Source organism: Salmo salar, chromosome ssa09 (genome assembly GCF_905237065.1).
Source record: "Salmo salar chromosome ssa09, Ssal_v3.1, whole genome shotgun sequence".
In the NCBI taxonomy this organism is placed as follows: domain Eukaryota; kingdom Metazoa; phylum Chordata; class Actinopteri; order Salmoniformes; family Salmonidae; genus Salmo; species Salmo salar.
Genome location: NC_059450.1, coordinates 54001777 through 54014276, shown reverse-complemented (window position 1 = coordinate 54014276; position 12500 = coordinate 54001777). Strand labels below are relative to the sequence as shown.

The 12500-nt window shown below is 50.4% G+C and overlaps 1 protein-coding gene across 7 annotated transcripts in view; it reads right to left on the bottom strand.

The window, feature by feature from the left end:
• Nucleotides 1-12500, bottom strand: part of fgfr3 (fibroblast growth factor receptor 3) — a 279237-nt gene that overhangs the window by 123601 nt on the left and 143136 nt on the right. For 5 of the 7 annotated variants that reach the window (XM_045723814.1, XM_045723813.1, XM_045723812.1 and 2 more), the window contains exon 4: nucleotides 11648-11701. The exons of the other annotated variants lie outside the window; for them this stretch is intronic. In XM_045723814.1, coding sequence (XP_045579770.1) covers nucleotides 11648-11701 — 54 coding nt within the window. The remainder of the gene's footprint in view (nucleotides 1-11647; nucleotides 11702-12500) is intronic. 7 annotated transcript variants of the gene reach the window in all.

The window sequence follows — 12500 nt, the reverse complement described above, 5'->3', positions numbered from 1 at the left end:
ATAAGCAAAGAGAAACGACAGTCCATCACTACTTTAAGACATGAAGGTCAGTCAATACGGAACATTTCAAGAATTTTGAATGTTTCCTCAAGTGCAGTGTAACAGGCGGTAGTGTAACAGGGGGAAGTGTAACAGGGGGGCAGCGTAACAGGGGGCAGCGTAACAGGGGGCAGCGTAACAGGGGGCAGCGTAACAGGGGGCAGCGTAACTAGGGGGTAGTGTAACAGGGGGGCAGCGTAACTGGGGGCAGCGTAACAGGGGGCAGCGTAACTGGGGGGCAGCGAAACGGGGGCAGCGTAACGGGGGGCAGTGTAACTGGGGGGCAGCGTAACAGGGGGTAGCGTAACAGGGGGCAGCGTAACTGGGGGCAGCGTAACTGGGGGCAGCGTAACAGGGGGGTAGCGTAACAGGGGGCAGCGTAACAGGTGAGCAGCGTAACAGGGGGCAGCGTAACAGGGGGCAGCGTAAAAGGGGGCAGCGTAAAAGGGGGCAGCGTAACTGGGGGTAGCGTAACAGGGGGCAGCGTAACAGGGGGCAGCGTAACAGGGGGCAGCGTAACAGGGGCAGCGTAACAGGGGGCATCGAAAACAGGGGGCAGCGTAACAGGGGTAGCGTAACAGGGGGGCAGCGTAACAGGGGGCAGCGTAACAGGGGGCAGCGTAACAGGGAGCAGCATAACAGGGAGCAGCGTAACAGGGGGCAGCATAACAGGGGGGGCAGCGTAAGAGGGGGGCAGCGTAACAGGGGGCAGCGTAACAGAGGGCAGCGTAACGGGGGGGGCAGCGTAACGGGGGGCAGCGTAACGGGGGCAGCGTAACTGGGGGGCAGCGTAACGGGGGGCAGCGTAACGGGGGGTAGTGTAACAGGGGGTAGTGTTACATGGGCAGCGAGAGCAGAGCAGAGTTGGGGGAGGGGGCCTGAGAGAGGAGCAGCAATACTGGCAGATCTGATTCAGATTACAGGGAGCTTTTTGAAGGCATGCTGCCCCTGGCTCCTCGGGGCCATAGACAAACAGGGACGGCCCCTCGGGGCCCTAGACAAACACAGACGGCCCCTCGGGGCCCTAGACAAACAGGGACGGCCCCTCGGGGCCCTAAACAAACAGGGACGGCAGCTCGGTGCCCTAGATAAACAGGGACGGTCCATTGGTGCCCCAACGGTGGCATAGCGCTGCCCTGCGCACCAGCAATGCTGCATAGCTCATCACCGCAGATCTAACCCTGTTAACGAAGTTTAGGAACACAGATCTAACCCTGTAGTGTGTAGTGTGTAGTGGGTGGCCTGTAGTGTGTTGTGTGTAGTGTGTCTGGGTAGGGGTTCACAAGAAGACAGACAGACAGACAGACAGACAGACAGACAGACAGACAGACAGACAGACAGACAGACAGACAGACAGACAGACAGACAGACAGACAGACAGACAGCTGTGATTATTCCAGTATCATTGACATACTGTGTGCTGTAATGTGTTGCAGGCTACTTTGAGGCTGGCTGCCTCCTCTCTCTCTCTCTGTGTGTGTGAGAGCTCTGTCTTCTTCACCAAGGGAAAAACAGCTGGGTTATTCTACAGGGTTTGGTATGAGCTCATTTCTCCCCACAGCAGACTGATCCAACTCTAACCACTCATTAAGTTGGTGACTAAAAACGGTGACTAAAAACCCCAAACCCGCTCTCTCTTTCAAAACAAAAAAATCATAAAAGTACAGTGTGTCTGCCTGCTACGTAGGGGGGGTTTAACCTGTCTGTCCCCTGCTACGTAGGGGGTTTAACCTGTCTGTCCCCTGCTACGTAGGGAGGGTTAACCTCTCTGTCCCCTGCTACGTAGGGGGGTTAACCTCTCTGTCCCCTGCTACGTAGGGAGGGTTAACCTCTCTGTCCCCTGCTACGTAGGGGGGTTTAACCTCTGTCCCCTGCTACGTAGGGGGGTTTAACCTCTCTGTCCCCTGCTACGTAGGGGGGGTTAACCACTCTGTCCCCTGCTACGTAGGGGGGTTAACCTCTCTGTCCCCTGCTACGTAGTGGGTTTAACCGCTCTGTCCCCTGCTACGTAGGGGGGGTTAACCTCTCTGTCCCCTGCTACGTAGGGGGTTTAACCTCTCTGTCCCCTGCTAAGTAGGGGCGGTTAACCTCTCTGTCCCCTGCTACGTAGGGGGGGTTTAACGTCTCTGTTCCCTGCTACGTAGGGGGGTTTAACCTCTCTGTCCCCTGCTACGTAGGGGGTTTAGCCTCTCTGTCCCCTGCTACGTAGGGGGTTTAACCTCTCTGTCCCCTACTACGTAGGGGGTTTAACCTCTCTGTCCCCTGCTACGTAGGGGGGGTTAACCTCTCTGTCCCCTGCTACGTAGGGGGGGTTTAACCTCTCTGTCCCCTGCTACATAGGGGGGTTAACCTCTCTGTCCCCTGCTACGTAGGGGGGGTTAACCTCTCTGTCCCCTGCTACGTAGGGGGTTTAACCTCTCTGTCCCCTGCTACGTAGGGGTGGTTAACCTCTCTGTCCCCTGCTACGTAGGGGGGGTTAACCTCTCTGTCCCCTGCTATGTAGGGGGGTTAACCTCTCTGTCACCTGCTACGTAGGGAGGGTTAACCTCTCTGTCCCCTGCTACGTAGGGGGGTTTAACCTCTCTGTCCCCTGCTACGTAGGGGGGTTAACCTCTCTGTCCCCTGCTACGTAGGGGGTTTAACCTCTCTGTCCCCTGCTACGTAGGGGGTTTAACCTCTCTGTCCCCTGCTACGTAGGGGGTTTAACCTCTCTTTCCCCTGCTACGTAGGGGGGTTAACCTCTCTGTCCCCTGCTACGTAGGGGGTTTAACCTCTCTGTCCCCTGCTACGTAGGGGGTTTAACCTCTCTGTCCCCTGCTAAATAGGGGGGTTAACCTCTCTGTCCCCTGCTACGTAGGGGGGGTTAACCTCTCTGTCCCCTGCTACGTAGGGGGTTTAACCTCTCTGTCCCCTGCTACGTAGGGGGTTTAACCACTCTGTCCCCTGCTACGTAGGGCGTTTAACCTCTCTGTCCCCTGCTACGTAGGGGGTTTAACCTCTCTGTCCCCTGCTACGTAGGGGGGTTAACCTCTCTGTCCCCTACTACGAAGGGGGGGTTTAACCTCTCTGTCCCCTGCTACGTAGGGGGTTTAACCTCTCTGTCCCCTGCTAAGTAGGGGGGGTTAACCTCTCTGTCCCCTGCTACGTAGGGGGGTTTAACGTCTCTGTTCCCTGCTACGTAGGGGGGTTTAACCTCTCTGTCCCCTGCTACGTAGGGGGGTTAACCTCTCTGTCCCCTGCTACGAAGGGGGGTTAACCTCTCTGTACCCTGCTACGTAGGGGGGTTAACCTCTCTGTCCCCTGCTACGTAGGGGGTTTAACCTCTCTGTCCCCTGCTACGTAGGGGGTTTAACATCTCTGTCCCCCTCTACGTAGGGGTTTTATCTCTCTGTCCCCTGCTACGTAGGGGGGTTAACCTCTCTGTCCCCTGCTACGTAGGGGGTTTAACCTCTCTGTCCCCTGCTACGTAGGGGGTTTAACCTCTCTGTCCCCTGCTACGTAGGGGGTTTAACATCTCTGTCCCCCGCTACGTAGGGGTTTTAACCTCTCTGTCCCCTGCTACGTAGGGGGGTTAACCTCTCTGTCCCCTGCTACGTAGGGGGTTTAACCTCTCTGTCCCCTGCTACGTAGGGGGTTTAACCTCTCTGTACCCTGCCAGGTAGGGGGTTTAACCCCTCTGTCCCCTGCTACGTAGGGGGTTTAACCTCTGTCCCCTACTACGTAGGGGGTTTAACCTCTCTGTCCCCTGCTACGTAGGGGGGGTTAACCTCTCTGTCCCCTGCTACGTAGGGGGGGTTTAAACTCTCTGTCCCCTGCTACGTAGGGGGGTTAACCTCGCTGTCCCCTGCTACGTAGGGGGGGTTAACCTCTCTGTCCCCTGCTACGTAGGGGGTGTAACCTCTCTGTCCCCTGCTACGTAGGGGGTTTAACCTCTCTGTCCCCTGCTACGTAGGGGGTTTAAAGTCTCTGTTCCCTGCTACGTAGGGGGGTTAACCTCTCTGTCCCCTGCTACGTAGGGGGTTAACGTCTCTGTTCCCAGCTACGTAGGGGGGTTAACCTCTCTGTCCCCTGCTACGTAGGGGGGTTAACCTCTCTGTCCCCTGCTACGTAGGGGTTTAACCTCTCTGTCCCCTGCTACGTAGGGGGTTAACCTCTCTGTCCCCTGCTACGTAGGGGGTTTAACCTCTCTGTCCCCTGCTACGTAGGGGGTTTAACCTCTCTGTCCCCTGCTACGTAGGGGGGTTTAACCTCTCTGTCCCCTGCTACGTAGGGGGGTTAACCTCTCTGTCCCCTGCTACGTAGGGGGTTTAACCTCTCTGTCCCCTGCTACGTAGGGGGTTAACCTCTCTGTCCCCTGCTACGTAGGGGGGTTTAACCCCTCTGTCCCCTGCTACGTAGGGGGTTTAACCTCTCTGTCCCCTGCTACGTAGGGGGGATTAACCTCTCTGTCCCCTGCTACGTAGGGGGGTTAACCTCTCTGTCCCATGCTACGTAGGGGGGTTAACCTCTCTGTCCCCTGCTACGTAGGGGGTTAACCTCTCTGTCCCCTGCTACGTAGGGGGTTAATCTCTCTGTCCCCTGCTACGTAGGGGGTTAACCTCTCTGTCCCCTGCTACGTAGGGGGGTTTAACCTCTCTGTCCCCTGCTACGTAGGGGGTTAACCTCTCTGTCCCCTGCTACGTAGGGGGTTTAACCTCTCTGTCCCCTGCTACGTAGGGGGTTTAACCTCTCTGTCCCCTGCTACGTAGGGGGGTTTAACCCCTCTGTCCCCTGCTACGTAGGGGGTTTAACCTCTCTGTCCCCTGCTACGTAGGGGTGTTAACCTCTCTGTCCCCTGCTACGTAGGGGGGGTTTAACCTCTCTGTCCCCTGCTACGTAGGGGGTTAAACTCTCTGTCCCCTGCTACGTAGGGGCTTAACCTCTCTGTCCCCTGCTACGTAGGGGGGGTTTAACCTCTCTGTCTCCTGCTACGTTGGGGGTTTAACCTCTCTGTCCCCTGCTACGTACGGGGTTAACCTCTCTGTCCCCTGCTATGTAGGGGGGGTTTAACCTCTCTGGCCACTGCTACGTAGGGGGTTAAACTCTCTGTCCCCTGCTACGTAGGGGGTTAACCTCTCTGTCCCCTGCTACGTAGGGGGTTAACCTCTCTGTCCCCTGCTATGTAGGGGGGGTTTAACCTCTCTGTCCCCTGCTACGTAGGGGGTTAAACTCTCTGTCCCCTGCTACGTAGGGGGTTAACCTCTCTGTCCCCTGCTACGTTGGGGGTTTAACCTCTCTGTCCCCTGCTACGTAGGGGGTTAACCTCTCTGTCCCCTGCTACGTAGGGGGTTTAACCTCTCTGTCCCCTGCTACGTAGGGGGTTAAACTCTCTGTCCCCTGCTACGTAGGGGGTTAACCTCTCTGTCCCCTGCTACGTAGGGGGTTTAACATCTCTGTCCCCTGCTACGTAGGGGGTTTAACCTCTCTGTCCCCTGCTACGTAGGGGGTTAACCTCTCTGTCCCCTGCTATGTAGGGGGGGTTTAACCTCTCTGGCCACTGCTACGTAGGGGGTTAAACTCTCTGTCCCCTGCTACGTAGGGGGTTAACCTCTCTGTCCCCTGCTACGTAGGGGGTTAACCTCTCTGTCCCCTGCTACGTAGGGGGGGTTTAACCTCTCTGTCCCCTGCTACGTAGGGGGTTAAACTCTCTGTCCCCTGCTACGTAGGGGGTTAACCTCTCTGTCCCCTGCTACGTTGGGGGGTTTAACCTCTCTGTCCCCTGCTACGTAGGGGGTTAAACTCTCTGTCCCCTGCTACGTAGGGGGGTTAACCTCTCTGTCCCCTGCTACGTAGGGGGTTAACCTCTCTGTCCCCTGCTACGTAGGGGGGGTTTAACCGCTCTGTCCCCTGCTACGTAGGGGGTTAAACTCTCTGTCCCCTGCTACGTAGGGGGTTAACCTCTCTGTCCCCTGCTACGTTGGGGGTTTAACCTCTCTGTCCCCTGCTACGTAGGGGGGTTAAACTCTCTGTCCCCTGCTACGTAGGGGGTTAACCTCTCTGTCCCCTGCTACGTAGGGGGTTTAACATCTCTGTCCCCTGCTACGTAGGGGGTTTAACCTCTCTGTCCCCTGCTACGTAGGGGGGTTAACCTCTCTGTCCCCTGCTACGTAGGGGGTTAACCTCTCTGTCCCCTGCTACGTAGGGGGGTTTAACCTGTCTGTCCCCTGCTACGTAGGGGGGGTAACCTCTCTGTCCCCTGCTACGTAGGGGGGTTTAACCTCTGTGTCCCCTGCTACGTAGGGGGGTTTAACCTCTCTGTCCCCTGCTACGTAGGGGGTTTAACATCTCTGTCCCCTGCTACGTAGGGGGTTTAACCTCTCTGTCCCCTGCTACGTAGGGGGTTAACCTCTCTGTCCCCTGCTACGTAGGGGGGTTTAACCTCTCTGTCCCCTGCTACGTAGGGGGTTTAACCTCTCTGTCCCCTGCTAGGTAGGGGGGTAACCTCTCTGTCCCCTGCTACGTAGGGGGGGTTAACCTCTCTGTCCCCTGCTACGTAGGGGGGTTTAACCTGTCTGTCCCCTGCTACGTAGGGGGGGTAACCTCTCTGTCCCCTGCTACGTAGGGGGTTTAACCACTCTGTCCCCTGCTACGTAGGGGGGTTTAACCTCTCTGTCCCCTGCTACGTAGGGGGGTTTAACCTCTCTGTCGCCTGCTACGTAGGGGGGTTTAACCTCTCTGTCCCCTGCTACGTAGGAGGGTTAACCTGTCTGTCCCCTGCTACGTAGGGGTTTAACCTCTCTGTCCCCTGCTACGTAGGGGGGTTAACCTCTCTGTCCCCTGCTACGTAGGGTGGGTTAACCTCTCTGTCCCCTGCTACGTAGGGGGGTTAACCTCTCTGTCCCCTGCTACGTAGGGGGGTTAACCTCTCTGTCCCCTGCTGTAACCATGTAGCAAATGATATTGTAATAACTGCCAATAATGTAATACCTGCTAATAATTATTGCTTTATGAAGTAGGTAAAAAACCCTACTGATGAGTGATGTGTCAGACAGGCCTATCTAGAATCATGAACAGTATAATAACTTCAACCAATAATGTAATAACAACCTAAAATAAAAGGAATTGGAATTGTAAAATCATTTAATCTTTGGAATTTAATTGAATATTTTTACATTTCCTATGTAATGTAATGAATGAACGAACAGTAGTTGAGCTGGAGAACGTGCTGTAATCATTTCAACCTGTAGTCCAATATTCCAGGCTGTATGAAATTCTTGGGAATTACTTATTAACATTGGAATTATCTCTGAATTCAAAGACTGACCTGGAATTTGAATTGATTTCAATTGAATTTACAGGGAGAGAGAGCTGAATTAGAATTTAATTTGTGGAATTCACCCCAACCCTGCATGCTTCAGTAATATCTGACTACACACCACATTCCTGAATCCTTATTTAACATTACTAAGGGAATGTACCTGGACAGTTTATTAAACCAGTGGACTAATGTTGGAGGGCCTATACTCATGTTTCCCAGCAGACATAAACAGGGAGATCATGGCATTTTGGATTAAGTCACATTTAGATATTACAGATAACACATTCCCAAAGAGTTGTGATATTTACACAATACCAGAACATATGTCAAATGGAGCCAGAACATATGTCAAATGGAGCCAGAACATATGTCAAATGGAGCCAGAACATATGTCAAATGGAGCCAGAACATATGTCAAATGGAACCAGACCATATGTCAAATGGAGCCAGAACATATGTCAAATGGAGCCAGAACATATGTCAAATGGAGCCAGAACATATGTCAAATGGAGCCAGACCATATGTCAAATGGAACCAGACCATATGTCAAATGGAGCCAGAACATATGTCAAATGGAGCCAGAACATATGTCAAATGGAACCAGAACATATGTCAAATGGAGCCAGAACATATGTCAAATGGAGCCAGAACATATGTCAAATGGAACCAGAACATATGTCAAATGGAGCCAGAACATATGTCAAATGGAACCAGAACATATGTCAAATGGAGCCAGAACATATGTCAAATGGAACCAGAACATATGTCAAATGGAGCCAGAGCATATGTCAAATGGAGCCAGAACATATGTCAAATGGAACCAGAACATATGTCAAATGGAGCCAGAACATATGTCAAATGGAACCGGAACATATGTCAAATGGAGCCAGAACATATGTTAAATGGAGCCAGAACATATGTCAAATGGAACCGGAACATATGTCAAATGGAGCTGGAACATATGTCAAATGGAACCAGAACATATGTCAAATGGAGCCAGAACATATGTCAAATGGAACCAGAACATATGTCAAATGGAACCGGAACATATGTCAAATGGAACCGGAACATATGTCAAATGGAGCCAGAACATATGTTAAATGGAGCCAGAACATATGTCAAATGGAACCGGAACATATGTCAAATGGAACCGGAACATATGTCAAATGGAGCTGGAACATATGTCAAATGGAACCGGAACATATGTCAAATGGAGCCGGAACATATGTCAAATGGAACCGGAACATATGTCAAATGGAACCGGAACATATGTCAAATGGAGCCAGAACATATGTCAAATGGAACCAGAACATATGTCAAATGGAGCCAGAACATATGTCAAATGGAGGCAGAACATATGTCAAATGGAACCGGAACATATGTCAAATGGAGCCAGAACATATGTCAAATGGAACCGGAACATATGTCAAATGGAGCCAGAACATATGTCAAATGGAGCCAGAACATATGTCAAATGGAACCAGAACATATGTCAAATGGAACCAGAACATATGTCAAATGGAGCCAGAACATATGTCAAATGGAACCAGAACATATGTCAAATGGAGCCAGAACATATGTCAAATGGAGCCAGAACATATGTCAAATGGAACCAGAACATATGTCAAATGGAACCAGAACATATGTCAAATGGAGCCAGAACATATGTCAAATGGAACCAGAACATATGTCAAATGGAACCAGAACATATGTCAAATGGAGCCATGAAGCCAACTTTGTATTGAAATGTTTCTTGTACAGGTTGACCTGAGAAAGAAACACTGTATCACTGTATCTAGTTGTATTATCAGTCAGACGTACAGAATACACAGGGTGCACATCGTATAACCAAATGCTTACTGCTGGTTATTTCTCCCCAATGCAACAACAATCATAAAGTATAACAATAGGAACATAAAGTAAAGGGCTCAGTAGAATAGAATAAACATTGTAGCATGTATAATACAGGAAGGCAGCATTTATAATATAATATTTACATGTGTTTTGGGGAAGGGGGGGATTGGGGGCGAGTGTATAAATTGTGCAGTATTTAGCAATTATAATAAGAGACTGGTAGCAGCAGTTGTGATGTGTGTGTAACATGTGTGTCTGTGTGTGCGTGTGTCTGTCTGTCTGTCTGTCTGTCTGTCTGTGTCTGTGTCTGTGTCTGTGTCTGTGTGTGTGTGTGTGTGTGTGTGTGTGTGTGTGTGTGTGTGTGTGTGTGTGTGTGATTGAATGCATGCGTGCTAAATTGCAGAGAATCAGAGCAGGTAGTCAGTCCAGTTCAAGTGTTCAGCAGTCTGATGGCTTGTAGATAGAAACTGTCTCTGAGCCTGTTGGTATCAGACCTCATGCTCTGATACAGTCTGATGGCTTGTAGATAGAAACTGTCTCTGAACCTGTTGGTATCAGACCTCATGCTCTGATACAGTCTGATGGCTTGTAGATAGAAACTGTCCCTGAACCTGTTAGTATCAGACCTCATGCTCTGATACAGTCTGATGGTTTGTAAATAGAAACTGTCTCTGAGCCTGTTGGTATCAGACCTCATGACTGTATGCCCAACGGTAAGTGAGTGAACAACTCGTGGCTGGGGTGTGTGTGGTCTTGGACGATGCTGCAGGCCTTCTTCTGGCACCGTTTCCAGTAGATGTCCTGGATGCGTGGGAACAAGGTCCCAGGGATGTACTGGGACGTCTTCACCACCCGCTGGAGGGCCTTGCGGTCGTGGACAGAACCCATGGGTGAACAGGGAGTACAGCAGAGGACTGAGGACACACCCCTGGGGGGCCCCTGCGTTAAGAGTCAGTTTGTGGGTGAACAGGGAGTACAGCAGAGGGCTGAGGACACACCCCTGGGGGGCCCCTGCATTAAGAGTCAGTTTGTGGGTGAACAGGGAGTACAGCAGAGGGCTGAGGACACACCCCTGGGGGGCCCCTGTGTTAAGAGTCAGTGTGGAGGAGGTGTTGTTTCCAATCCTCACAGCCTGTGGTCGGCCCGTCAGGAAGTCCAGGATCCAGTTTCAGAGGGTGGTGTCCAGACCAAGGGCTCTGAGCTTGGTGTCGAGCTTGAAGGGAACAATAGTGTTGAAAGCTGAACTGTAGTCAATGAACAGCATTCCCACATAGGTGTTCCTCTTGTCCAGATGTGTTACGGCCATGTGAATCGTGATGGAAACGGCACCTTCAGTGGGTCTGTTGGTGCGGGACCAGTGTGTGAGGATGATAAGAGGACGGTAACAGCAGAAAGAAAAAAGTAAGGAAAAATTCAGATTTTGGCATTGGACCGATGGGTTAAGTGTGAGTGAGTGAGTGAATAAGTGAGTCTGTCTGTCTGTCATGGTTCCATCTCCACTCTGTCAGGTCAAAGTGTCTGGTTCCATCTCCACTCTGTCAGGTCAAAGTGTCTGGTTCCATCTCCACTCTGTCAGGTCAAAGTGTCTGGTTCCATCTCCACTCTGTCAGGTCAAAGTGTCTGGTTCCATCTCCACTCTGTCAGGTCAAAGTGTCTGGTTCCATCTCCACTCTGTAAGGTCAAAGTGTCTGGTTCCATCTCCACTCTGTCAGGTCAAAGTGTCTGGTTCCATCTCCACTCTGTCAGGTCAAAGTGTCTGGTTCCATCTCCACTCTGTCAGGTCAAAGTGTCTGGTTCCATCTCCACTCTGTCAGGTCAAAGTGTCTGGTTCCATCTCCACTCTGTAAGGTCAAAGTGTCTGGTTCCATCTCCACTCTGTCAGGTCAAAGTGTCTGGTTCCATCTCCACTCTGTCAGGTCAAAGTGTCCTGCTGAATACCAGTATGCTTCCATCTCCACTCTGTAAGGTCAAAGTGTCCTGGTCATTCCTGGGATAAGCAGGAGTGAAACTCCTGTGGAATATTTTGGTAATCATTACAACTTAGATAATCACATGACTGCAAGGTGTGTCTTCAAGTTTTTTCTTGTTAGGTCTTTGTTCGTCATCGTTTCTTAGGTCAGAATTGAAGTGTTCACCCCTTTGCAAGTCTGTTATGGCAATTGATGCAGATTCAAGGCTTTCCTCAAGTTTGTGACTCAAAGGATTTTATGTTGTTATTACATCATTCAAAAATATGTTTTACCAAATTTGTAATGTAATAATGATTACATTAGGCGCAAAAACATTATTACGTTATGCTTTCAGCATATTTATTACATTATAAATGACCACGTTATTACATATTGGTAGTTATTACATTATCAGTTGCAACATACAATGCTGGATATGGCTTTCAGTGTAACATCTACTGACATCAAAATGAATGAATGAAGAGATGGAACACAACATTTCCATTACCTGTATCATCCAAGTCTTCATCATGGTCTTCATCATCTCCAGAAGACAGGGAATCTGTCGGCATGGAAACACACATGAAGACGTTCCAGTTTGGACAACATCATCGGACATGAAGACATGAAGACGTTCCAGTCTGGACAACATCATCAGACATGAAGACATGAAGACGTTCCAGTCTGGACAACATCATCAGACATGAAGACATGAAGACGTTCCAGTCTGGACAACATCATCAGACATGAAGACATGAAGACGTTCCAGTTTGGACAACATCATTGGACATGAAGACGTTCCAGTCTGGACAACATCATCAGACATGAAGACATGAAGACGTTCCATTCTGGACAACATCATCAGACATGAAGACATGAAGACGTTCCAGTCTGGACAACATCATCAGACATGAAGACATGAAGACGTTCCATTCTGGACAACATCATCAGACATGAAGACATGAAGACGTTCCAGTCTGGACAACATCATCAGACATGAAGACATGAAGACATTCCAGTCTGGACAACATCATCAGACATGAAGACATGAAGACGTTCCAGTCTGGACAACATCATCAGACATGAAGACATGAAGACATTCCAGTCTGGACAACACCATCAGACATCGTTTAGTGGCGCACAAAAACTAACCAGGTCTCTAAATGAGAGAATCAGGCTCACAAATCGCACCCTATTCCCTATACATGTATAGTGCACTACTTTTGACCGGTACCCATAAGGCTTTATATAGAGAATAGGGTGCAATTTAGGACACAGACTGATTATCTGATCTCAAGATTAATCATGAATCTATATGTTTTTTACTTAAAAAAACGTAAATCTGAAGAGTGAATTTTTTT